We start from the raw sequence: 27,630 nt of genomic DNA on the forward strand, positions 1-27,630 counted from the left end.
TTTTTTCGGCGCTGAGAAATCATAACCGAACTGAACTCTTGTGTCTGAATATGCCGAAACCGAGGCCAAAGTTCGGTCGTTCTCTAGTATTTGCCCACATACTAAATTCCATGTATACTACTTTATTTGCCAGGCCTGGTCTTTGGAATTCATGGTGATAACCATTATTTTGGGCTTATGCGTCAGTGCGGGGCAATGCTCAAGTAAGAGCCTTGAAGTGAAAACTACCCTGGAATCACATTTCTAAGGAGCACATATAAAATCTTCTCGAGAGTCCTCACTTCTCGGCTAACTGACGCAGCAGAAAACATCTTGGGTAAATACTCGTACTAAGGCGCTTTTCACCCAGGTAGATCAAGAAGAGACCATGTCTACTGTCTAAAGTAAAATCTTTCTCCTATTCGTCGACTTTAAGCTAGCTGTTGACAGTGTTCTCCGAGCCAAAATCCCAGCCTCAAACTCATTCAGTTCGTCATGAGAACTCTGACTAACACTACTGGAAAAGTAGGTGTACAACGAACTGTATAACCCACGAAATTTCCTGGGGCGTAAACAAGGCGATTCACTTTCTACAGCTGTTTTTATTCTCCTCCTCTACTATGCGCTAAGAAATGAAGTCAAGTGTGGAAACCTTCTTAGCCGCTCAAGAGTAATAATCGCGTATGCTGACGAAATCGCAATAGTGGCAAGAAAGAAAAGGTATTTTTTGAAACTTTCTGTAAAATCATGCAAAAGCGGTGGGCCTTATAATAAATGAAGGGAAAACTAAATATCTGACGAAATCCCGAAAGCTTGGAAATCGGACCTTTAAGGCCTTTATGGGTGTTCAGTGCTTTTAATATCTAGGAGTTCTAATAAAAAATGACAACAAAAGTCATAACACAAGCAGAATGATTCCAGCAAACAAAGCGTATTAAGCCTACACGAAATTGCTGTAGTCTAAACTGCTTTCACGTGAATGCAAACTCTGCCTCAACCAGTCAATAATACTGTCGGTGCTGTCTTAGGGCTGCGAGTGTACTCTGTTATATCTTGTTAAATACATAAAGTCCCAAAGGTCTTGAAGGTTAGAGCACACTGTGCGTATGGAGAATAGCAGTTCTCAAAAATATTTTTTATCAACAAATCCACTAACAACCCGGGCCCGAGCAGGTCCACGGTTAACCTGGCTTGACCAAGTCATAGCCGACTTGAAAACGCTACGAGTTAGGAGGTGGAGGTCTATTGCTATGAATCGTGTAGAATGGAAGAGGGTTGTGGACGAAGCCAGAGCTCACCCTGAACTGTAATTGCTACTTGATGATGATGATTAAGGTCTTTAGTAGTAGCGATAATTCCATGTAGTGATTGGTAGTGAAAATTTCAATTTAGTGCAATTTGTCTAAGTCTAGTAAGGTCCCAATTCAGTCAAAGGATAGTGCAATATGCAAAGTCCGTAATCTACGTAATAGTTCTTAAGTTAGTTTTTCATAGGTTCCACCTATCCTTATATCATTCTTGTATGGACATAGCACCAATCACTCTTTTGACTGCCCTTCCTACATGCATATATGCAAATTGCAAGTTGCACACTGTACTATTATAGCTCACACATCTCCCTTTTATACTTATATAAGCTGCCTAAAAATGGTAAAGACGCAAATTTAATGAAAATATTAGTTTTATTCTTAAAATTTTTCACATATTTACATTGAAATGAAATATAAATTCTTGCTATGTATTTGTACAATGATTTTATGGAAAAAGTTTAAAAAATATTACCAATTTTTGCATATTTCACTCCAACTTATACTATTGAAAGCTCTTTTATAACTCATAAAATACTTATTGTCGCACTTTGTTTCCGTTTCAGATTAAAAATAAACAAACCGCCTGCTAAGCGCAAAGCTCTATGAAAAAAGTGCACCACCACCTCCCGTCATAAGAGAAAGGCGACATATTAACAGGCGTTAGAAGGCCACGGCTAGCTGGCAGCAGCTACGTATACACAGGAAATGAAAACTACATCAATTGTTGTTTAATTGAAAGTGTGGTGTAGGGAAGAGAAAGTAAACATTGAATTAAATTACATAACAAACATGGCAGCGCACACTCACACTTCTATGCAGAATTGCAGAAACAGAACAAAACCTCTAACAAAAAAATAGAAAAAAAATACATCTTTACTGCAGCAAAAAACAACATCAACACAAAAAGCAAATAATAAACAACAAACTGTACTTCCTGCAAAAATAACAATCGAAGTGGCACAATAGAAAATGCTTGATAAAAAGGACTAGAACGAGAAGGCAAAAAACAAAAAAACATTAAACAGAAACAGAAAAATGTTACATGGAACACTTTGCAACACAGTGCACGTAATGCTGACATTGGCAATACCAGCTACAGCAACAGCAAAAGCAACAATAAAAACAAATGCAGTCTCGCTAACAACTGTAGTGTAAATAAACGCACGTGGGCGTGGGTGTGAAACGTGTCACCCGGTTTGTATTTGAAATGTCGTATAAAAACGGGGAGAAATCGAACGAGAGCGTGTACACAAAAAAAAATTTATTAGAGAGAAAAAAATTGTTGGACGAAACTGTTAATGAAAATGTTCACAAACGAACGCGTATACAGTGGTCAAAAGAAGTGTGTTCTTCTAAGGGAGTTTGGCCGACTTTGCGAATACGAGCCATTTCCTTTGCTTTCCCTTTCTAAGGTATACTGGTGTTATTTGGAGGGACGCAATTTCAAAGATTATTTCAATGCTGGACAAATACCCACCGAGTCGTCACTTTGAGACTGTGAAGTCACTGTTGATGTTTTAGTAATGGGTTCCGACCTTTGGCTGTCCTTATCACTTCAAAAGATAGTGCTTCCCTGATGAAATCTCTCCAACCTTCTCTTGCCGAATTTTTTACGTAAACTTTAATCGTCAGGCTAGAGTGCTTGCATGATTTGAATTTTGAAGTCTACGTAAGATTCTTCCTGAACATTTCATGCACAATAGCTTTTAGAAATGCCAGGACAACCGCTTTCTTGTGCACGGGTTGACGCTGATTATGGCGTGCAAACTTGTAGCGACGAGTTGAATATTTTCATTTGTTCTCGATGTTCGGCTGGGCCTTGGCTGCGGCTGTTTGCCACCGAACTTGGTGCCCGAAACTTTCGCATGGACATGGACAAACGCGGCATTTGTACACGAATCATTGACTTTGAGACACGCTTGGCCTGCGAACGCACGTTGGCTTCATATCGTGAATCAATAACACCACGAATAAGAAAGCTAATGCTTAGCGGTTAGGAAGACACTTCAAATTTAAACACAATTCTGCCACCGTACATCTTCTACTTTATTAGTAGTGAAAAGAATAACTTAATAATAAATAACTTAGGATAATTTAGCCTTGCTTTAATATTAAAAATTACGAATATTTTCGAATACGGGTTTTTTTTTATCAAATAGTTAGAATGTTATACACCTTATTATATTTTAATAATAAAATAATTGTTTTTTTTTGTGGCAGCGATATGCTTCTAATATGAACACTGGTAATACATACATAAATACATATATTCGTATTTAATAAATTTAATGAAAAGTATTAACTTTTTTCCCTTTGAATATAGGGTTTTAATAAAAGTAGAAAATTGTAGAAAGTAGCCATAAAAAATCAAATAATGAAGTCAAAATCGATTTAAAATAAATTTTAAATACAAACTGACAACAATAAGCGGCAATGACAAACCAAATACAACGTCAATGATTACAACAATTGCAGACACAAATGCAAACACAATAAATTAATTTATTATTTGCACAGCCAAGCACACATACAAGTGCATACATTTACATGTTCATATAAAAAAGGCAAGCAAAAAGTTGTTAGCGCATAACAAACGAAACCGCAAAAGCGGAAAAAGTAAAAGAAAGAACTGAGTAGGAAATGAAGTGAATTGGAGTGTAAAAATAGGTATACAAATAAATAAGTAAATAGATGAATGTTTTTCTGCTTTAAAGGGAATAATCAACAAGCACGCTAACAGCAGCATCAACCCAAAAAATAAATAAATAAAACCGATAATAAGAAAAAACACCACAGCGACTGTCAACGAAAAAAAGAGATAATGATTAAATTAAAAATGAATGCGGCGGTTAACAATACCGCTAGCAGCAACCAGAACAATAAAATTAGCAAACATAAAAAATGTAACAATAATAAAAGGAACACCTTCCACAATAGTAATAACAACAACAACAACAAGAAAAAATATTCCGACAACAGCAATTCAGAAAGCGACAGTGCATTGCTGTGTGTAGCGGCGGAACTACAACGATTGCAAAACAGCGAAGAAATAAGGCTAAATAAGCTACCACAAAAACAGCAACTACACGAATTGGCAGAATTAGTGCAGCATGCAGATAGAGTCAACCACGAGGAAAGCAATGCGCATCACCACCAACAATATTACAAGCATCATCAACACCACCACCACCACCACCATCTGCACTATCAACAACAGCAGCACCATCACCTTTTACCCGACCACCAGCAACAAAATATGACAGCAAAGCAATGTACGGTGCAAGTGCAACACCAAAGCGAACAGCATAAGCAGCAATTTCCGATACACGCGCCTGAGCAATGGCAGCAACATTTTAATCAACAACAGCCACAACATGAAGGCGAGCAGCAGCCGCTGCAACAACAGCAACAACGACGGCTGTGGCGATGGTCATCACTATGTTATGTTGATGCAACACGCTGCGTCATCAGTGAAAGCAGCAACAACAATAGCAACAGTACCAGCAACAGCAACAGCAACCACTCCACCGGTAGAAGTAAATTTAATCCAACGCAAGCATCTCTGCACTCGTTCACCACTTCATCATCGTCAACATCCTCGCTACTCCCTTCAACGTCGTCTTCGTGTACTTCATCGTCAACGCGTGGTTGCACATCGTCACCAACAGTGATGGCGTCAGTCTCTGCATCGACATCAGCATCTGCGTCGGCATCCGCGTCAGTGGTGGCTGCAGCTGCGGCGGGGACACAGCGTGTTACTTGCACATTTACAACTGCCACAACTGCCTCGCAGCCTGTAACAACATTATATTTGTGGTGGCTATTTGGTGTATGTTTAATTCTGTTCACAAATGGCGGACGTGATTGGCGGTCAGCGGCAGTAACGCGTACGACTTTTATGGTTGAAGCCTCGTATTTGGAACCGGACGAACTGATACACGAACTGGATAGACCAGGTGAGTGACATTGCATATACTTACATACATACATAATACATAAACATTGTGCACGCGTGTTTGTGATATTTGTAAATTCATGCATATTTTTAGGCGTTTTCAAATGCTATTGGCGTAAACAGGGCGTTGACTTAATAATGAGCGGGAGTAGATAGAATATTTAGCCAGCACACATTTTAGAAAAATTAAAGGGGATGGTTTATTTGCTGTTTGTTATATAAAAGTGAAAATGCTTATGGAATTACTTAAATTCATTGTTGGGGTAAAAGCAAATGGTATACAAATTTTATATACTGGGCCATATAGCGTTTGCTTTTTGAACCACCTATTTTTTTCAGAATGATAACACAAATGGCATGTCAAATGTGTTCATAATTTACTTAAAGGTTTGACATTTACGAAATGGGACGCTATACGCTTGAACAAAATTGGGAAATATTGAAAACCTATTTCCAAAGTGGTGAGTCTTCTACTCAAACTGTGAGAAATTTGAAAAACAAATTTTACCGAAAAATCATCTTTTCTGATGAAGCTCATTTTCATATCGGTGGCTACGTCAATAAGCAAAATTGTCGGATTTGGGGCTCAGAAAATCCACACGTTACTGTAGAGAAGCAAATGCATCCACAACAAGTCACTGTTTGGTGAGGTTTCTGATCTGGCGGCATCATCGGGCCATTTTTTTTTCGAAAATGAGCGAGGAGCAGCGGTTACAGTAAATTACGAGCGTAACCGTGACATGCTCAACGCGTTGTTTCCAAAAATTGAATAGGATGACATGGACGACATTTGGTTTCAACAGGACGGTGCAACTTGTCACACTGCTAAAGTTACACTCGAACTTTTGGTTACCGTTTTTGAAAACCGAATAATCAGCCGAAATTCCGATATCAATTGGCCACCACGGAGGGGTGATTTAAGCCCGCTGGACTATTTTTTGTGAGAAGCCGTTAAGGATAAATGTGATGCCATACCATCCAGAGACGATTAATGCTTTAAAACACGAAATCGAAGTTGCCATTCATGAAATTGGAGCCCAAACAATCGAAAATGTGCTTAAAAATTGGGTTGATCGAATGGCTTACTGTAAAGCCAGTCGTGGCAGTCATTTGAACGATATTAGTTTTTATTCATAAATGACAATGTTCAATCTTCAAAATAAAAAAAAAGTTTGAAAAAAAATTGATTAGTTACTTTTTTATAGCCGATTCAAAAAGCAAATTTTCATGGCCCACCCTATACATACTACATATATATGCATATACACTCTGTACCAAATACAGGTGGGCAAAAAGTAAGGTTAATTTGGTAGTAAAATGAAAAATCTTTATTTATTCTTGTAAATCAATTTCATCCCCTTCAAAGTAATCCCCTCTCGATTAAATACACTTATGCCAACGATTTTTCCAATCCGCGAATCATGCCAAATAGTCCATTTCCGGTATAGCCATCAGCACCTTCTTCGATTCAGCTTTTATCTCCTCAATCGACTCGAAACGCGTTCCCCGGAGTGGTCTCTTGTGTTTTGGGAATAGCCAGAAGTCACACGAAGTCAAATCAGGCGAATACGGTGGTTGCGGAACGATATGCGTGGAACTTTTGGCGAAATGGTCACGCAGAACGAGTGCAGTGTGAGACGGTGCATTATCGTGATGCAAAAACCAAGAGTTATTGGCCCCTAATTCTGGTTTTTTTACACGAATTGCTTCACTTAAACGACGCATAACGCCCAAATAATATTCCTTATTAACAGTTTGGCCAGGTGGAAGGAATTCATAGTGCACCACACCCCGAAAATCGAAAAAAACTGTCATCATGACCTTTATTTTTGAACGACTTTGACGTGCTCTTTTCGGTCAGGCCTCGCCTTTAGCACGATATTCGCTTGACTGGGTGGTTGTTGCAGGGTCGTAAGCATAAATCCAAGTCGCATCTCCCGTAATGATGCATTTGAGCTTGTCCTGATAGTCTGAAAGCATTGTTTCACTCACATCAACGCGACGACTTTTTTCTAAGAAATTGAGCGTTTTCGGTACCAAACGAGATTTGACTTTTCGTAGGCCCAAATCCTTCTGATATTCCAATCATATCAGTAAGGTCTTTAACAGTCAACCGACGATTTTTGAGCACTAACTCCTTCACTTTATTGACGTGTTGGTCATCTGTTGACGTCGATGGTCGTCCAGAGCGCTCCAAGTCATCAACACGTTCTCGACCCTCTTTGAAGTCTTTGTACCACTTATAAACATTTTTCTGCGACATGGTTGAATCATCAAATGCCTTCTGTAACATGCTAAACGTTTTCGCAGCCAATATTTCATTCCGCAAACAAAATTTGATGGCACTTCTCTGCTCAATCAAATCAGACATTGTAAAAATCGAAAAATGCAGTCTGGGTCGTTTGGTAAACACTAGCGTAAATATATTACTGATAATGAGATTCACAAGAAAGTTGGCCCAGATGTTATTAATAGTGCTGCCAACTCATGAAAAAAAATAACTAGAGCGAAATTTTAATCCCGCGAAGTTTGACAAATAAATTCACCTTACTTTTTGCCCACAGTATTCATTTTTGTTAGAATTAAAAATCAATATAGCTCAGTGCATACTACAATAAAAAATATAGAAAAACAAAAATCGTCAAACATATCTACATATAACTATTTACAAAAAGTTAGTTTTGGTTTCTTCCTCCATTTCGCATGCATCGTAAAAAATTGCAAATCCCGATAACCCCGAAATTGTAGGCAAATCCCGAGCTCTCGATTTTAACATCCCAAATATGTACACATTTTGATATAGGTGTGGAATAAGTTCTATGTGTAGTTTTTAAGTCGGTAAAATCACTTAGTTTCCCTTCGCTTACACGCTGTCAAACTCATTAAAGTCCTTAGGGGGTATGTCATGCCAACTTCTATGTTGATTGAATCAGACAAATTGAAAATCTATGCGGTGGCACTTGATTGCCTTAACTTCTCCAACAGACACGCTATACTTAAATTTAGAGCTTTAAAAATGCAAAATACTTATAATATGAGGCATTTGCGGAAATCAATAAACTTGAAACAATTTGGTTTAAACCAAAAACTAAGCACATATTTATCGTTATTATTATAATTCCATGCTAAGATAAATAATTTTGCAACACAGATATTTGCATAACACGAGCCACAAACACTACTGAATGAGTAAAGCAAACAACATAAACTAAACACACAACATCATCACGTTTGGCCTCAGGAGACCGACTTAAATTAGTAAGCCGGATAAACTCATAAATAAGCAATCTTATAGAGTTTATGTCACTGTGTGCAAATATGAATACCTGTACATACATACGCAGGTATAGCTAAATGAATTTGCCTGTGGTTGCAATTCATTATGTGATGTGTTCGAAACCCATTGTTGACATAAAATATTTAATTTTTTGTAGTAACAAATCCACGATACCCTGGAATGACAAATCTCTGAGTGGCAGAAATAAGTTAAAAACCATCTTCCATTAGAATAAGATATAAAACTGCGAAGTTGATCTTTAGCACGACAACAACATACAAATTGAAGAAAAACGTTGGCCCAAACACCTGTAAATGTTGAATGCACCTCTGGTATCGAATAGCAATGCAGTTATATACCCACAGACTTTTCTCAAGTCTTGCATGTAATTGGCCATTTGCTCCCAAAATGCCCACCAGAGAATAATTGAAAGTTTTTAATACATAATTAAGGTAGCTTTCAGGAAACAAAACACAGTTGCAATTAAAATGTGAGGATGTAGGAAGAGTAATTACACAAATTAAAGGATATCGTCTTAATTACTCTGGAATATTTCCGTTTATGTTCTATATTAACTCTTTAAAGGCATATTTACAATCAACTGATTTAAATTAGATTAATAACGCAATGCAGCAAAGTGAAACACAATTTTTAATCACTTTGGTCGTATAATATTTTTCTGATAGTTTACTGAAAATAACAATAAGTGTATCTTATTAAATATTTTAAACCGTAATTTTTTTCGTTTAATGGTAACTCAAAGCTTACAGCTCTTATTTCATATGGAAATATTATGATGAAAGCCATATCAGAAATTATCCAAACTATATAAAATATTAATAGATCTTATTTTGAAATGCTTTCTATGTTATTCCCTTTAATTTGAGCTATACAAGTTTGAAATCCACTTAACAGTTTTTGTTTTATAAGTCAACCAAGCATAACCGTAAGTCCTCGCAAATATCTACCAACCAAATGAGTAAACAATACAGTAGTGCATATTTCTTTTAAAATCTCGCCTTTAGCTAAACTCATTCAAAATAATTTTGAAGGCTTTTGTACAGTGAAACCTCTAAGTAAGGAATTTGAAAAACTTTAAATAACTTAGTTTTTCAGCATCTCTTAAAAAACTTAATTTTTCTCAGTGTTTATCATACGAAAATATTATTAAGATATAACGAAGAAAACTTTGTTATGCAAAACTTCTACGCGTATATTGCAAAATATTTGTAATTAACCTCTACATCTTTAGTAAAAGGCGAAAGATTTATTCGACAACTGGCAACTGATTCAATGCCGCTGTAGCCGAATGGGTTGGTGAATGACTAGCGTTTGGAATTCACTGAGAGGACGCAGGTTCGAATCTCGGTGAAACCCCAAAATTAAGAAAATGGTTTTCCTAATAGCGATCGCCTCTCGGCAGGCAATAGCACCTCCGTGTGTATTTCTGCCATGAAAAAGCTCCTCATAAAAATATCTGCCGTTCGGAGTCAGCTTGAAACTGTAGGTGCCCCCATTTGTGGAACAACATCAAAATGCACACCACAAATAGGAGGAGGAGCTCAGCCAAACACCCAAAAAGGGTGTACGTGCCAATTATATATTTATATTATATATAATCTCTACATAACTTTTTTCTTATCAGTGATGCAGGTGAATCAGTCAAGGGAAGATTTACCCGCAAAAGCTGCGTGGTTTTTTTAGTAAATACCATTAACCTGTTTCAGAACGAAAGTTTTCAAATATTTTAATTTTAATAACTTTCAGATAAAGTTGTTATTAATACGAGTATAAACAAATAACGAAAGCCGTGCGAAACTCGGTTGGTGCACTGGAAAAAATACAAAAATACAGCCAGCGACAAATGATAGCACAACCAGATTTTGACCAGTTTTAACAATTTCTGGTTTTCATTTTATTATTCATTACTTTTGTATAAAAGTATAGCTCCTCAAACCCTTCAACCCAATTCTACGCGCTTTAAGTAGAATTTCTAGTCAGGAAAAAAATTATAAAAAACAATGGCATTTTTGGTAGCTTTAAACTTCCACTTCGTTATATTAAAATTTAATGGACTATAAAATTGCATGCCAAACATTTTTCCAGATATTCTGATTAAAAAGTGTGAAAATCTATATACGAATATATATAATCAAAATTATGTGAAAAATGTTGTTACTTTAGAAATAAACTAATCATATATTAGATTTCTTGATGCACTACTGGCAAGTGAAAACTTGATACTTGATGGGAAAAAATTTATTAAATTCCAATACTTAAACTTCGAGCAGCTTGTTGCTGAAGCAAAACATTTATTATGTATATATAACAGAAGTTTTCACATTCCACATTATAAAGCAAGTTTAATTACTTTACAGCTTACAAAGAACAAAATAATGTTTCAACTACCTCACATGCAAAACATATTTTTCTTATATTACCTAGTCCATACTCAATATGAACACACGCATGCAAATGTATGTATATGTGAAATATACTTAAAAAAAATAATCAAACTCAAATTTGGTGTTTGGAAAACTTTGTTACGACAAGTCATTTTTTATTGGCTAACTAACAAATAACTTTACTCAACTAAGCGAGAAAATATTGTTGCAGCAAAAGTCGAACAGCACCCAAATTCCAACAAACATGCATGCAAAAAAGTTAGCTATAGATTGGGCGCATACACACACTAATGTATGTATGCTTTACGCTATTCAACTTTCAAATGAAATTAAGACACTAACCAATAGTTACTTTGTCACTGTTGCTACTTTCCTCCCCCTGCTGTATGCATTCTAGACTCTCATCTCTCATTTCTCATTCCCCTGCACTCAGCTCTCAACCAAGCAACAGAGAAGCCTCAACTGCACACGCTACTGCACTTCACTTCAACAATGCTTTATGCACCTTGGCACGTGCACTTAAGTTTGCAAGCTTCCTTGTCGACAACGCTACCGCCGCAAGAGTATGAAAGTGCCACAAGCATTTGTTCATCTGCTAGTAAGCTATGTGACTCGAAATGAAGTACGCACGTAGCAGACTGTGAGCAGCAAGAAATGCACAAGTTTTTAATATCTACTTTTTCTCATACTTTTCTTGTTCAGCATTGGGTTATTTAAGCCAGTGGTTGTGTAGTAGTGTAATCAGTTCGTGTTTGCGTGCGTGTGTGTTTATTTGCCTGGAAAGAAATTCCTTAAAACGTAATTATGTTGCAGGGACATTTATATTGCAAAAGTTGTAAATATTTTTTGCTTGCATCGAATCATTCATTTTTAGCTGCAACTGCAGCTGTGGATAATTAGTTTAGAATTGTCCCTGGTAAAGCAAATACTCGTAAAAGTGTAGTTTCTTTGTCCGGCAGTCTGAAGCCACATACATGCAAATTGTTCTAATGACTTTGGATTTGCTTTGTCTGACTAATTGATTTTGTGCTTTAGAAGGTGAATCCGCAAATAAACATGAAGTTTCCTTTTAATTTAGAACTGGCGAACAGAAGTTTTCATTTGTGTTAGAATTTTTGCCCTATTTCGCTTTTTGTTTATTAGATATTGTAAGAAGAGGAATAGTGTATCAAAAAGTAAACAACAGTCACACAACTTTAAAAAATCGGCATGAGATAAGTTGTTGGGACAAGAGTTCAGGGCATTGAAACCAATTTATAAGATAAAAGTTTTAAACGATGAGATTAACTCCGCAAAATATACTTCGTTCTTTTAAATATTCAAAGAAAACCTTCAATATACATATTTATTTATTTATTTAATCAACAAACCAGATGCTTATAGATTATTATATTTAGAAGTATTATTATAGTATTTAGAAGAATTTATTCTTTCATCAGTTTACATGTAATCCACAAACCACAAAGTTCCTTTCGCATTCCAAAAAAACTGATGCTAACAACTTCCTGGCCGATTTCTGGACACGAACTCGTTTCGGAGCCGAGGAGGCTAGTTCACAACACTCTTCAGCCTGTTATTTTGGTTTAAAATCATGGTGATAGACCCAAGTCTCATCCTCAGTGATAAATAACCACGCAAAGTCCACTTTATTCCTTCGCAAACGCTCTAAATGTTGCTGAGAAAATCGCATTCGAATGTGTTTTTGTTCCATTATTAGTGAATGCGGCACTCATTGTGCACATAGCTTTCTTAAACCCAATATTTCTGTCAAAATATTGCTTTCACAGCCCAATGAGATGCCTAGGACTTCTACTAAATCTCCTTCAGTCACTCGATGATTTTGCAATACGATATATGGAGTCTTTGCTGTTTTTGGGCGTTCTTGACATGGATCGTCTTCAAGGCTTGTACGACCACGTTTAAATTCAGCAACCCATCTTTCTGCTGTACTAAAGCTCTGGCGAAAAGTCCTAATGCACTTTTAACATTCGCTCATAAATATCCTTTGCTTCCACAAATAAAAATTCAATCACTGCAGGTAATAAAGGGAAAACCAAGTGTTAAAGGTAAAATGCGATACAATTTACAATTGTTGCGATCCTCGCCTCTGATAGATAAAGAAATCAATACTTAGCCTTCCTCAATTCGGCTCATTTCCCCTCTATTTTTTAACGGAGGTCTAGAAGAATGGTATCTATTATATTTGAACAATCTCGAGGTTCAGAGTCATAAGCAAATTTCCTAATATATGAATAATCGTTGTTTTATTGTCGGAATGAAAGTTTTACACTTGCGTTGATGTGATGAAATCTTCTATATGTAGAAGTCGGTACATACTTACAAGCGTTTATGGTACCAACTATTAAAATTAGCCACCAAACCTCTAGATCATTCACTTATGATTGTGCAAAATAATTTATTCTTATGCAGCTAATACATATGCAAACATTTTATGTCAGTTAAATCGGACAGTTCATGCGATTTTTCGAATATATAGATGCCAGTGTCACTTAGCGCAAGCAGAAACATCCATAAGCTTTCTCATGCTGACGATATTTTCTTGATTGCTTTGTACCGTGTACTAACTACGTAACTGAAGGGAAACATTTTTGTCTTCCGGATTTTAAATGAGTTGAGTGCAGTTCACCAATTTCATGTATCTGTAAGCTGGTAACAAGAACTGCCACCTACTCAACCTTTGGCTCTATTCCAGTCGCCATTGAGAGTGAGTGGCTCTTTATTCTTCCCTAATTTGATTTAAGAATCGCTTAAGGGGATTACCGGACAAGAAATTTCAAAAAATCGTTTTTTGTTTTTTCGAAATTTCGAAAGTATAGTATTTTAAGAATATACTGTGAAATCTTCATGCGGGAGTTCCCAATATTAATGCTTTTACAACCCATTAACTAGGTAGAGAACGGTCCGTGCGCCCCTGTGCCTTAAATTTTAAACTCCTTTATTTCGAAAAAAAAATGTTCGGCCTGGTGTTGTCAAAAAGAAAAAAAACAAACTATTCAACCGAATCGTCTGAAATTTTAATAAGTTCAATTTATTTCAATGTTTCAATGTTCAATATTCATACCATTATTTCAATTATTTCGTTTTTTTTTCCAAAAAAACTAAAAAAAAAACCGATTTTTTGAGTGTCAATTTCAAAACCGCGCCATTTTGTCAAAATTTTTTTTGTTTTTTTCTTTATTCTAGTATGGGATATAGCTACAGTCATACCGGTTACGAATTTTTATTGCTTTTTGTATTTCAGATAAATAGAAGAACCAAAATGGATAACAAAGTTCAGGAACAATTTTACGGGAGGGTCAACTTCAGCGGCATTTTTAAAATTATTGAAATTAAAAAAAAAACAATTATTTTTTTTTCATTTTTGTATGTAAGAGAAGTAAAGTAAAAAAACCTAAAGATGTTTCATTTTTTTAATGTAAAAAAAATTCCTGAAAATACCATAAATTTCTAGCTCTAGACCACAAGGACCCCTTAAGCGCACAGTAGCTAGCGCCAATTAGATACACCAAGTGAAGAAGTCTTATTTTCCACTTGTTTTTTTTTTCCAATAGAATGAAAGCTTTTCTTTTACTCTACTACTACCTGCAGATATCGCATCGAATACTTTCAGAGCTGGACCAGGAGTACTTTTTAATAAGATATCTACTTGGTGGAGCTAAAATTTCACCTAAATCAAATGACCGCGGTTCGGCAGCTAGTTTAGATCTGCGCTCTTCAAGTTTATATGTATTTATTTTCATTTAATTTTACTGTACATCGATCATAAAAGCTAAATCCAAATCCCTTCAAACCAGCCTAAAAAGCCACCAAACATTTTGAACTATTTTTCCCTCAGCATCATGGTTTTTTACTACCCTTCACACCTTTTAAATCTCCACGACATTTTCCTGTGGCACAAATAAAACTTTAGATGCTACTTCTGTTACGCTAATTTTTTAAGTACGACCACTTTAGCTTTTAAACTCAGCAATTAACTCAATCCAATTATAAAATGCACTATAATTTGCATAAATGCTCGCAACAATTTCTACCACATTCAGCTGCAAGCTTGTGTTGTAGTTACTAGAACTTAAATATGGTAGTAAATGTGCTTAATTAAAGTTAATGTTAAGTGGCATTATAAACAGAGAAAAACAAAAAATAAATAAATACTAGCAGGAAAAAATGATGCATGTAAAAGTTAACGTAAGCTCTTTAAATAACTCGTCGGCGAGAAAAGCCAACAAATTTAAGAATTTCAGCAAGCCAAAAAGTGTGCTACTGCAAGAGGCGGTGGTTAGTCGCATACGTATATGTATGCAATGCATGTATTTGGTTAAATGTTCATGCATATGCTCACATCCATAAGTATGTCTGCGTGAGTATCGGATATGCAATGAAGTCAAGTCATTTTACAACAACAACCAAAAATAAAGAGCTATGTGGGTTTAAACATAAAATACACAAGCAACGATAAATAAGTGAAGTGGGTTTGTAGATATGAGTGTATGTGAAGCATACATACATGCATACGTATATGGTTAAGGGTAACGCGTCCTGCAGCTACAATGCCTTGTACAACACAGCAACAGCAGCTCAGAGACTAAGGCAACTTTTCTCATTTAGCAGCGTTGCATTTTATTTTGCTTTATCATTGTTATTTTTCAGTTTTTTTGTGTTTTTTTTTATTTGTGTTTTCATTTTTGATGAGAACACGCGAGCATTTCGTACAAACTTGCAGTGTTTCAGACCAGAGTATAATAAATAACAACGGGAAATTACACACTCATATACTCACACACACTTGCAAGTTTACTTGTATACTTAACTGTGTATGTATTTTATATATGTTTTTGGTCATACAGAGTGCGTTTTATTTAGCACTGGTCCGGTCAGCCAAAAGTTGAAAGGATTAAGCACAAAATACTATGACTGAAGATCTAAACGACGAAAAGCCGTGACAAAGAGGCTCGAATATATTAAAAAATTATAAAATTAATTTTCAAACTGCAACAAATCAAAAATTACTAAATTGTTTGGAATGCCGTTTTTTGAAAAGTTTGCGAAGACTCTGCTTTAATCAGATTTGTGAATTATGTCCTATTCCTATGAAAGTTTTGAAAACAATTGCATTATTTAAAAAAAATGCTGTTTGTGCGCCAAACTCCATTAAGTGAGAATAAATCAGGAAAAGCAACAATTAAAAGTGTATGCTCTCTGACTTCTATATCAGCCGATTTACTGTTAGCTGCTGTCAAGCACCAAGCGAGTAGTGAATAAAACAAAAAAAAAATGTCCCTTAAATTCAACGTTGCATTATTTCCGTTTTGAATTTGAAGTATGTCAAAATAATAAAAAATCAATGTCCCTACTTGCACTTGAAAGCACTAGCCTAAGCATATCGCTTATGAGCTAAGCGGCTATAAATAAAGTCTTAGTTATAGTTGGACGCGGTAGGTGTTTAGAGTCGGAGACCTCATATTTAGAACATATACATATGAGTTGTGTAAAAATAAAAATAAATTTAGAAAATATCCTTAGATAAAATAAGATAAAAGATAGGGAACTTCTTAAGCAAAAACACACTTTAAATATTAAATGAGTCTGCTTCAGAACAACTTGAGAATTGTCACAGGAGTTTTCACTTAACCAAAATGATCTGAGAAATTTGTAAATCTTGCAGCGTCGAACTGCAAAACAAATTACTCAGGATTGCACAATGCACAAATGAAAGCGAATACCAATTCGGAAATCTTGCCCCATTACAATATACGGCGGACTCAATAAGTACTGAGGACTCCACACCATTCAATTTCCAAACTCGTAGCTGTGGTAACCGCTCATTGGACGATCGGCACGCATGCGGAAAAGCTAGGTTCACCATTTAACCTCCATTGCGGAAGCTGTGGGGACTTCTCAGAGAAGGAGAGTGTTGAGCACTTTCTCTGTAAATGTCCGGGTTGGGCAACTAGACGATTAAGATACTCTTTTCTTCGACAGCCTGGTGCAATGCACCAACCTATATCAAATTAATGTTCTCCATTATATCAACACCTCTAGCTGGCTGTAGATATCTTCCTGGTGGAGGTATTGGTATCAAAACGGCGCTTTAGTGCTACTTGGGGAGTACCAGTCTAGTACTTCAACCATTTCACCTATCTTCCTACTGAGTGACTATCTAATAATGGACTTTGAAGTTCCTCTCGAAAATCGGATTCAAAGACATTATCCAAAGACTGAAAGGAGCCGCAATAGGTCTTAAAGTTGCACTGCTCTATTTATACTCAAAATAATAGTAATAATAAACTAGACTAAGCCACAGCAAAGCGTGATCGGGTATTTCTGATAAAATGAATTTTTGCCTTAGCAATGTAATAACGCAAATCGGAGTTTTGCTAAGAGGTTAGAATAAACGGTAAAAGAGGTTTCTTTATTTAATTCTTCAACTTGCATATCTATATTACATACTTCCATACATACAAAATATTTTACTTTGCACCCGTATTATTTTTTGAACTCTTTTTTGCGGTCCGAGCAGAAATTGAGTTCTCTATATTTTAATAAAATATATCAGAGCAGTTCACAAGTGCAAGATAGTGAAAAATCAATCATCCAATTTACTAAATAAACAAAATATTTTGAGCAACGAAAATGTTTATTTTGGCCTTTACGCACCCCATTGCCTGTCTGTTTGTATATTGAAGTTGTCTAGTTCACAAGTGTCAAAATTATTGACCGAAGACGCCATTTGCAGAAATTATAAATCTTTTAATCATTTATGTCTAGATTGTCCTATTGTTTTACTAAAAATTTTGAACTTTTCGTTGTTTTTTGAAAGTTTTGGAGTTATCAGCCCAAACCCGGTTTGAAATAATAATTGAGCGTAAGCCAACGGATTATTTTCCTTTCAAAAATTTGTGTTATTAGAAATATGTAGTAATACTTCCCATTGAATGTAACTTATTTAAAAGCCTAGTACTGCATTATAAAATGCACCCTGTATGTGCACTTTGAAATGAAACCGGCGCAAAAATATGTTTGGCAACACAGATTTAAAGCATTGCATAAGTAACTGCCTTCATATGTGTGTGGACTCGTAATTACATACGTACACATATTAGTTTAATAGTTGGCATTGTTTTCCGTACGGCACAGTTCTGGAATTTCATGATATTTCATTGTTTTGTGGGCCTTTTTTGTGGCTTGCAGAACCTTGGCTTACTTGTGTACTGGCGCATTAAGCCAAAAATTTTTCTTATGAGTAACTGAATGTGCGATTATATATCCATTTCTATAAGTGCACATCGCTGTGTGTGTGCGTTAATTGCGCGCAAATGCCAGCCTTGAATGTGGTCATCTTAGAGTGAAGACAATGCAACCGCGCTGGATGCATGCATTTGTGTAGACAGTATGTCATTAAAAGCTCTTGACCGCTAAGTCAATGCTCTTTGACCTCCAACTGGATCGTATTAGGCAGCCATACTTTGCTTCGTTTACTTAAAAGTAGGCATTAAGCTATTAAGATGTTTTTTTTTTTAAGAAACAGCCTGTACGAAATACATAAATGCACGTATGTCTCTACAGTAAGCCATATTACTACTTTTTTTTTGCAAAACTAATAACGATTACAAGGGCATACTATTTCAACTAAAAATGCAAGAACGCAGATTAACTTTAGTAAAGGAAAGAAGAATTAACCCATTCACTACCAAACAAAAAAAAAGTTTAAACAAGCATAAAAATATTAACTTCTTCTACATGCGCACAAACTTTTAAAGGTTGGCTAAAATTTGCCCATTCACTGCCAAATTACAAGGGCATACTATTTCAACTAAAAATGCAGGAACGCAGATTAACTTTAGTAAAGGAAAGAAGAATTAACCCATTCACTACCAAACAAAAAAAAGTTTAAACAAGCATGAATGCAAGCATAAAAATATTAACTTCTTCTACATGCGCACAAACTTTTAAAGGTTGGCTAAAATTTGCCCATTCACTGCCAAATAAATAAGTTTTCTGAGGCTATTAATGCAGGCATTTTTTGGTAATGAAACCTTTTTTAAAATTTATTCCCGTCAATGTTACACCATATCTGCGCTCATTTGTGGAGTTAAAAATGTATCATTTCACGGTTTTTCGTCTACTTCTGCAATACATAATTATTTTCAATGCCATGACATCCCTGTGTTGTACACTACTGACGCTTAAAAAATGTATAAGATTAGGAGAGGCGTTTGCCGTGACAGAAAAAGTTTTTCTAACGACGGTAACCGCTCGGTAGGTAATAGCACGCCTCCGAGTGTGTCTCTGACATAAAAATAGGCCGCCGTTTGAAGGTGGCATAATAATTAATTAATTAATGATAATTACACGACATTTTAACACCTTTTCTTTTGTTTTTTTTATATAAAAAGTCGAAAATTTATTTATTTTGTTTAATGTTTTTTATGAAAATACAGTTCATTCTCCTATAAAAACCATATGAATCGAAGTCTCAAACTTTGCGCAAATTACAAAAAAACCCTAACAAATTTTCATAAAAGCTTGTTTTATTAAGAGTTTTTAGAATAATTTTGGCTAAACAGTTCTATAACCTACTCAATTTTTATATTATAAAGTGCAAGTTTCATATAACTCAAGAATTTCGCTCTTTTCTAACCATTTATTTGCTGACAGTGTTGGTTGTTTTCTTCCATAGGAGAAAGTATGGAGAAATAGCATAAAACCGCCGGAAAAAAAATCTCAAAAATCAACGCAATGTTTGCGCGACTTCAAACCTGCACTTTGTGATATCAAAATGCAATGGTCTATTCAACTGTATAGCTTTAAAAATTCTAAGTAATTTAAGACTTCAGAGATATACCCATTAACCTTGCACAAAAAAGAGGTTGCAGCACAAAAATCTAATCAACTTTCCTCATTCAGTGAATATTCATGCATCCATTGCATATAGCCTTATTTAATTCTTTAATTTTTTTTTTAAATATTAGTTGTACTAAAATAAAAATCATATAACTTAAAGTTTCACACTTTGAGCAAAATTAAAAAAAAATTACAAAATTTTCATCAAAACTTCAATGCAGACTATATAAGTATACTTTTCATTTAGTAAATAATTATTTCTTCTTTTATGTGTATTAAACGCGAAGGCCTATAACCTGGAAAGTTTTAGTATATGGCTCGTTAGAAGCATTTCAAATATGGCAAGTCATATACAAATAGTTATATTTATAATATTTCATCATATCACTATAATATTTTTTCACCAATTCATCAAAACAATTTATTATACCGGGAAGTCTTGGTTTCTACGCAATCCTATTGCTTATTTTATCCTTATGGGTCGCCCTTTTCCAATATCTTCTGACCTCATTTCGTCTTCAGTTGCTTGGTAGTTTAGTTGTATGGTTGGCAACAGCAACAAATTATTTTCAATTCTTTTGCTGTTTGTTGATGGTGAACCAAACTGTAACAGCTGCAACTCTGCTTTTTCGCAAAAATTCCTGCCTTTCCTTTTAAGCACAAAAATAGCACAATAGCACGCACACATTCACACATAAATATATTTATTATATACATTACATGTTCAGTAGTCTGGCCACATGCATTCCATTTCCAGTTACGAGACAAACACAGTTGGAAGTGAAGAGGGAAAAGTGGTACTTGGCAGACAGTCAAAAACTGAACGAACGAAATGTAAAGCATGACTTTGAAGCTTTGCTAAGAAATGGGGTACGAATAGCGCTCGAAAGCTTCATACATTATACAAGACTCTGTTGGCTTGTGCTTCCTTCTCTCTATATACTATGCTACTTTACTATGAGTGTTACAATGTACTAGAAAGAAATTGCACAAGTATTTTACGCTTATTTTAACGCCACTTGGTTTTCGCGGTTTAATTTTTCAAAGTTTTAAATTGCTGGTTTAAGGCAAAGGACTTTGAGGTATGAGCATAGTAGTGTATATGTCCAGAGTTTAAAAATGAGCACATATGATGTGGCTGTGTTAAATGCTAGTACTAAAAAGGTAATCAAAATATTTAAAATTTCAAATAAAAAAATTTTTTTTTTCTGCTTGCCCGCTCTTTTAAATGTTTGTCCGAGACTCCAATTTTTAAATCAAAATTAAAATTAAAAACTACTGCTTATTAGGGTTTTGAATTTACTATTTTTCCTTGCTTACTCAATAACACAAAAAAATAATACTCAATTTTACAACAAGACTTTAATGTTCATAATTCGCGCAACTCGAAAATTTGCACAAGTGGCACCCAAACAGCCCAGAAATATTAATAAATCCTTTTTTTATAAAATATGGCGATGACACAATATGGCATCAAATATGCAAAATAATAATAGTTATGTCCCAAACTTTAATACGAGTTAAAATTAATGCACTAAAAATATTATTTATTTATTTGCATACATTTTGCGCTACAGCAGTGATGCGCATTTCCACATGCATACATACATAAACGCACATTTGAAAACAGTAATTTGTTGCATCCAAAGCGCAATCAGGTAATTAACGAGACACATATATATATAAATATGTCTGCACGTAGCCGCGTGAACATGTTTTTAATAATTCAGTATCATATGAAGTAAATATTAATACGCAAATTAACTGCAATGCAATTATTATAAATTTCCTTGTTGGCTGGAGCTTGAAATTTGAAAAAGCGCTAATCACGCAACTTTATACTTACACATATATATGTGGAGTTTGCCATATGATTGCATTACTATAATTGTATATTAGATATTTATTACCACATTTTGTGTGCGCAATAAATAAAATAAAAATTTTGAATGTTTTACTAAGTTATAATAGCTGCTAATGGCTCTTAACTCTGATCGCATAACATGTGCTGACAAGCATATTTACATGCCATGGGGTTAACAACTTCGAAAAGTGTGAAAAATTAGCTTTACGTTTAGTAAATGCGCAAGGAAAAAAATTTTAAAATTAAAAAGTTTGGGTATGAGGTGACAAAAATTATTATTTTGACCTTTTTCACGCTGAAAAAGGAAATTAGATTCATACTCGTATAAGGCTTGTGTCAAAAAAAGGCGAACAAAAACTGTTCCGCAGCAGCTGTTTTGGTAATACATAATAAAATTGATTATTTCTCTGGAGAAGATTGATGTTATTTTGGCGAAAACAAAAAAAAGTGAGCAAACCAGTAGAAATGAGACGCTGAACCTAATGATACTACACACCACGCGCAACATAAATTTACCACAGAGTTGTAGCTACATACCTACACATAGCAACTATACCTATGTATTTTTTTGCACTCTTTCTGAGCAACTTTTTCAATTCAATAAATTACCCAATGGGAAATAATTTAAGCGTTAAAAATTGGCTACACAAAGTAGCACGACTCAGACAAGGAGCTAACAGTAGCCAGCAGGCACGTCACAGCGGCGTTGCTACGACACGTAATTACAAATTTGTTGTTGTTTTTGTAAATATTTTAATTTTTCGTTTCACTAATAGCTTTCATAACATTGTGGAGCGGATTTTTGCGTGACTACCATTCGGTTTGTCTAGGGTTATGCCCACTGTGAGCATGAAGCACCAAATGAGAAAAAAATAGCTTCTAATAGCAGTCGCCCAAAATGCCTACGTATGCATTACTGCCTATTAAAAATCAGCTGTTAGCATACCTGTAACAAATGTGATATATGCTCATATATGAAGTTGGGCAACATTCTTTGAATGCACTTCCGATGTGAGATCAATGACGTTCACGTAGTGGAATTAAATGGAATTAAGTGAAATTTTTTTCAATTTTCTAGTATGCCCCTTCTACAGAATAATACACTTCTCGGTAATTTCAAAGAGTCGTGTGAATGGGCACACTATCGTGCAAAAGAAGCGTATTTCAAGTGCTTTTTCCCTATTTGTTTTTCCTGAAAAAGCTATTTTTATTATCCTAAAAGTGTAGCAAAGTATTATCCCGAAAAACTGACACATGTTCTCTTCTGATTTCTGAGTCCTAAACGCATAAGCTTATAAACAATAGCCAATCATGTAAATTGGTTCCAATTTCACAATCTCGGGTTTTCGAGATTTCCTTATTTTAAAACCAGGATCCTCAGATTAGTCCCGGAATTGGCATATTCCTTATTTTGCACTAACTTCACTATTGCTTAAGCAGTCTGCAGCCATATAATAACTAATAAATCAATTAGTTTTAAAGGTACTTTCTTATTTAAAGTGAAATTTATTCCATTAGTAACGAAACGAAGGAGAATAAGTAAATAACACGCATTTAGTAGTAATTATGCGTGTACATATCCCATAAAAGAACTAGAGGCATGTCGAAAAAAGCTCGATGCAAAATAAAACTTGAAAAGTAACCGAATACCTAATAAGCCTACATCATTTGTGGTTGATTGGTGTTCATATATTTTTAGTCTCGCGCGAATTAAGCGGAGTATGTATTGCTTTTTATATCGATATTAATATTAAAACCTATTTGCTGAAAAGTTTAAATCGCGAAAATCCCGGGACTAAATCTTACCTGGATTTTCAGGACTCGGGAAATAAATACCTATTAGCCATGCTTTTTCAGATAAGCGTTATGCTTGAAGGACTTAAGTTGAGTTAACTTTTTTCTGCAGTACAAATTTGGCTGATAAATGCATCCCTATTCTTCCTGTAAATATAAATTACAACGCTTACGTGGGCAGTCGACGTACATTTACTCCTCAAGAGTGCATTTCCGGTACTCATCTTGCGGTAACTTTACATAGATATACAAATATTATCATAAAGGACGCTGAAAATGGTTATAGGTAATATGCCAAGCATTTCACTGTTTCTTTGTTTTCAAACACTCACCATCCAGGAACATTTTTTTCCATTTTTATAGAATATCTTAGGGAATTTGCACAAATTACCGGCTTGAGCACAGATCGCTTTAAAACTACTTTCTATCTTGGTTTTTTTCACACAAAGGTGCTTCTAAATAAATGGCGTCTCCTTTATAATAAGCTATTTTACTTCATTCGACAGAAATTGCCAATAAATATTTGCCAGAATTTACCTAGAAAGCGTTGGAATAATAAAATGAGAAGCATACACATTTTTACTCCAAGAAATTAATTTTTGTTGAAATAAGTAGTTATAACAAAAAAAAATTATTTTTCTGATCGTGCTGCGTGTTAGTATAAGAATAAAAAAATCAATATCTTAATATTGTACATCACTACAATGCCTTAAGGGTAGAATCAGAACACATTTGTTGGCACGTCTCATCGGAAATATTCTTCTCATGGAATTGGGGGCACAATAAAATGGTTTACTAGACATGAAAGTCTACAAAGATTGAGCGATATGCCCATTTCGAATATTACAGCAATTTTGGATTTAGTGAAAAAAAAAAATGAATAACGTAACGGTTGACTTTGGTGCATACGATGAAGTTAGGAGAGTCAATAACTCTAGTAGCATTCGCTTAAATATTGTTTTGCAATTTAATTATACGCACAATAAAATAATAATCAAAATAAAAATAATTTAAACAAAACGTGTAAAACGATAGACACTACAGGTGGATTCATTTTTTTTTTTTTTGAAAATACGAAAGTTGAATGTAAAATCGTTTCTGCTTTTGACGTTAGTTTATCCTTCTTACTTCATATGCTGTAATAGGTTCCAATGAAATAATGCTTAATTCTTAAACGTGACTTATATTTTCTTTTGAGTTTAGGATACTCTGGGAATATATATACCTATAATTAGCGCGTACGCCCTTTTTTGGGTGTTTGGCCGAGCTCCTCCTCATATTTGTGGTGTGCTTCTTGATGTTGTTCCACAAATGGAGAGACCTACAGTTTCAAGCCGACTCCGAACGGCAAATATTTTTTATGAGGAGCTATTTCATGGCAGAAATACACTCGAAAGTTTGCCATTGCCCGCCGAGGGGCGACCGCTATCAGAAAAACACTTTTTCTTAATTTTGATCTTTCACCGAGATTCGCACCAACCCATTCGGCTACGGCGGCCGCACACCGAACAAGTCATTACATCTCTTAGGTTGTCCGGAATTGAATAATAAAATGCATTCAAGAAAAATTTATTTTGCTTTAACTTACTTATATATATGAAAATAGCAAAATATCATCAGGAAATCAGTTGTTTGCGTGCCCATAGAGTTTTGTAAAAAATTTTCACACACAAAAAAGGGAACAGTCTCCAAGTCATTTTTGTTAACAAGAATTGTAGAGAATAAATTCAAGTTTAAGAAACTAGTTCTTAAAAATGGTCAAACTTAATTAAGCAAATTGAAATAATATTTTTTGGTATTATGCTTCTACCCCAAGTAGATAATCAAAAGTTATAAAAACATATTTTTACGAGTACTAAACTTTAAACCGTTCTTAAGAATCTTAAGAATCTTCACTGATTTGTGAAGATATTAAAAAACTTTAATGAGGGAAGCGCGAGTTAATTTAATATTGCCTATAGTCGCGTAATTAAAAAAGAACACCGCACACGCTCGGTAACAATTCCAAAAGTGATACTCTTTATTCATTTCTGACCTTATTACTGCTTAAAACTAAGATTAAAGAAATGACGGAAATGGAAGAACAGTAAGTAGAGAGTTCGAGAGAGTATAGGTGAGTAAATAGGTAGGTAAATAGAAATAAATAGAAGAACGGAAAGTATAGCTGTAGAAAAAAAGTCAATAATCGAAATATAGAAAAATAACTTAACATTAAGCTTAAATATAATTTATATTAATTTATTAAGCTAGTGTTATAATTCAAAATTTTCAATTTCTTGGACAACAGCAAATGTAATTTATATATGTATTTTAATATTTGCCAGAATCTGGCTTGACAAATGTGTATAAATAATGTGTTTTTAGAGAAATTAAATTGGAATTTATGCTTGTATAGTTCGCTCAATATGGCTTGGATATAGTGTCCTTTTTTGGGTGTGAAACTTTTTTACACACTTTTCCACAATTTATTCTCTGCAATTCTTGTTAACAAAAAATTGTTTCTAGGGTCAATAGGTTTCGGGATAAAGGTCCGTAAAATAAAGATGACTCAAAAATTTGATAAGCAACAACTTGCAAAAGTATGGAAATATTGCATAACTGTTTCGCACACTTTAAATACACGCCGTATTATCATGTATCCCACATTTGTCACCGATAATATTCTTGGTCCAATTGGTTCTCTATTACTTATCCTCAAAAGGATTTGATTTGTTACCGAACTTCTCAGCTCTTTATATACCTTCTACTAAATACAATTTTAAATGCTTGTTAAAACAAATTACAATAAGGCTTGAAATTGAATTATCTTCCTTTATGTAGCCTATAAGCAACATCATACTTTCTATAGGGTTTTCTAATATGGGCAGTTCTATCTTGTAGTTTTATAGCTTATTAAATTTTAGTATTATATAAGGTAAAAGTCTGAAGTTGCTGAAAATCCCCCTTTTTTCCAATTTTCTCCCTTGACGGTGTTGCGAATTTTATCCATACAAAAAAAAAAAATGTTGTGCATACGAAAAATTTCTGTGGAAAATCTAATAAAACCCTTGGAAGTGGGGCGAAAATTTTCGAATACTTGTAATAAGTTTCAAAATTGGATTTGTGTTGTTTTTGTTAAGTAATAAACTATACTCCTATAAAAAGGAAATAATGAACATTCAAACAAAAATGGTCCTAACTGGCTAAACTATTGAGGTGCTATCATTTTGCAGCGAACTATTTATATTCATCATAAATACAAATGCGTTTTTTAATATGTAGATTTGTATGTAAATAACATAAATTTCCCAGAGCCTAATTTAAGCCATTTAAACGATGCCACGTCAAGAGATTCAAATATTTTAAATTAGATTTAATTTTTTTTTTTCAAAACTGGTTTATTTGCAGAGTTGGGTATTATAAGAAGTAAGCTGAACAAATTATGCAATGTAATAATTTTGAGCTTTATTCTATGTTGAAAATTTTGATAGGGAGTTTTTAAAGTCAAAGAATTTCAATTATTTTTAACTTTCTTATAACTTTTTTTTTTTTTTAAGATAAAATTTACTTTTTATTTTATAGTAAATTTTTTAGTTTTTGTTCACAATTCTTAAGGAAAACACAATTTCTGTTGTCATATTTGAAAAACACCCCCTACTCAGATTTGTTTTCTTCCTTCCTTTTCCTATATTTTTTTTCATTAATAGCCGGTCTGTAATCCCAGTGAGTGGTTCTCCCATAATTTTTCTAGTTGAATACGCCCAGTTGACCAATAAAAATTACAGTGTTTCTGCTTACCACTGTACATAGCGATCCTTTGATCGATTTGCGAAGAGACGCGCATGTCAAAGCAAAATTTTGCACTGCTCTTTAACTAGTTCGCTGCTGTACGTATTTTAATATAACTCAAAGAGTTATGAACATTCCATAGAACACACAGAGGACTTGCTTCAATAAATAAAAAATAATAATTTATGTTCACAAAAACTTTAAACAAATATTTTTTCCATTTTTTTTTAAGTTTTTGCATTCTAAAACATAAAGCAAAAAATATAAAAATGTTTATAAGAACCGAGTATATTTGAACTTAAAAATGTCAATTCCAAAATATCTCCATTTAAATATCACTCTGAATTATAAACATTCTTTTAAAACTTTTTCAGTCTACTTCTCGTTATAGTCAATCCCACAAATAAACACATTTT

The 27,630-nt window shown here is 34.4% G+C and overlaps 1 protein-coding gene across 1 annotated transcript in view; it reads left to right on the plus strand.

Moving 5' to 3' along the window:
* The first annotated feature begins 2,330 nt into the window (after positions 1 to 2,330).
* The window catches only part of LOC129252242 (uncharacterized), a 184,544-nt gene continuing 159,244 nt past the window's right edge, over positions 2,331 to 27,630 (plus strand). Inside the window, exons 1-2 of the mRNA XM_054890912.1 lie at positions 2,331 to 2,483; positions 4,004 to 5,245. Of these exons, the coding sequence (XP_054746887.1) occupies positions 4,111 to 5,245 (1,135 nt within the window). The 5' untranslated portion in view covers positions 2,331 to 2,483; positions 4,004 to 4,110. The remainder of the gene's footprint in view (positions 2,484 to 4,003; positions 5,246 to 27,630) is intronic.

The sequence above is a fragment of the Anastrepha obliqua genome, chromosome 1, assembly GCF_027943255.1.
Source record: "Anastrepha obliqua isolate idAnaObli1 chromosome 1, idAnaObli1_1.0, whole genome shotgun sequence".
Lineage (NCBI taxonomy): Eukaryota > Metazoa > Arthropoda > Insecta > Diptera > Tephritidae > Anastrepha > Anastrepha obliqua.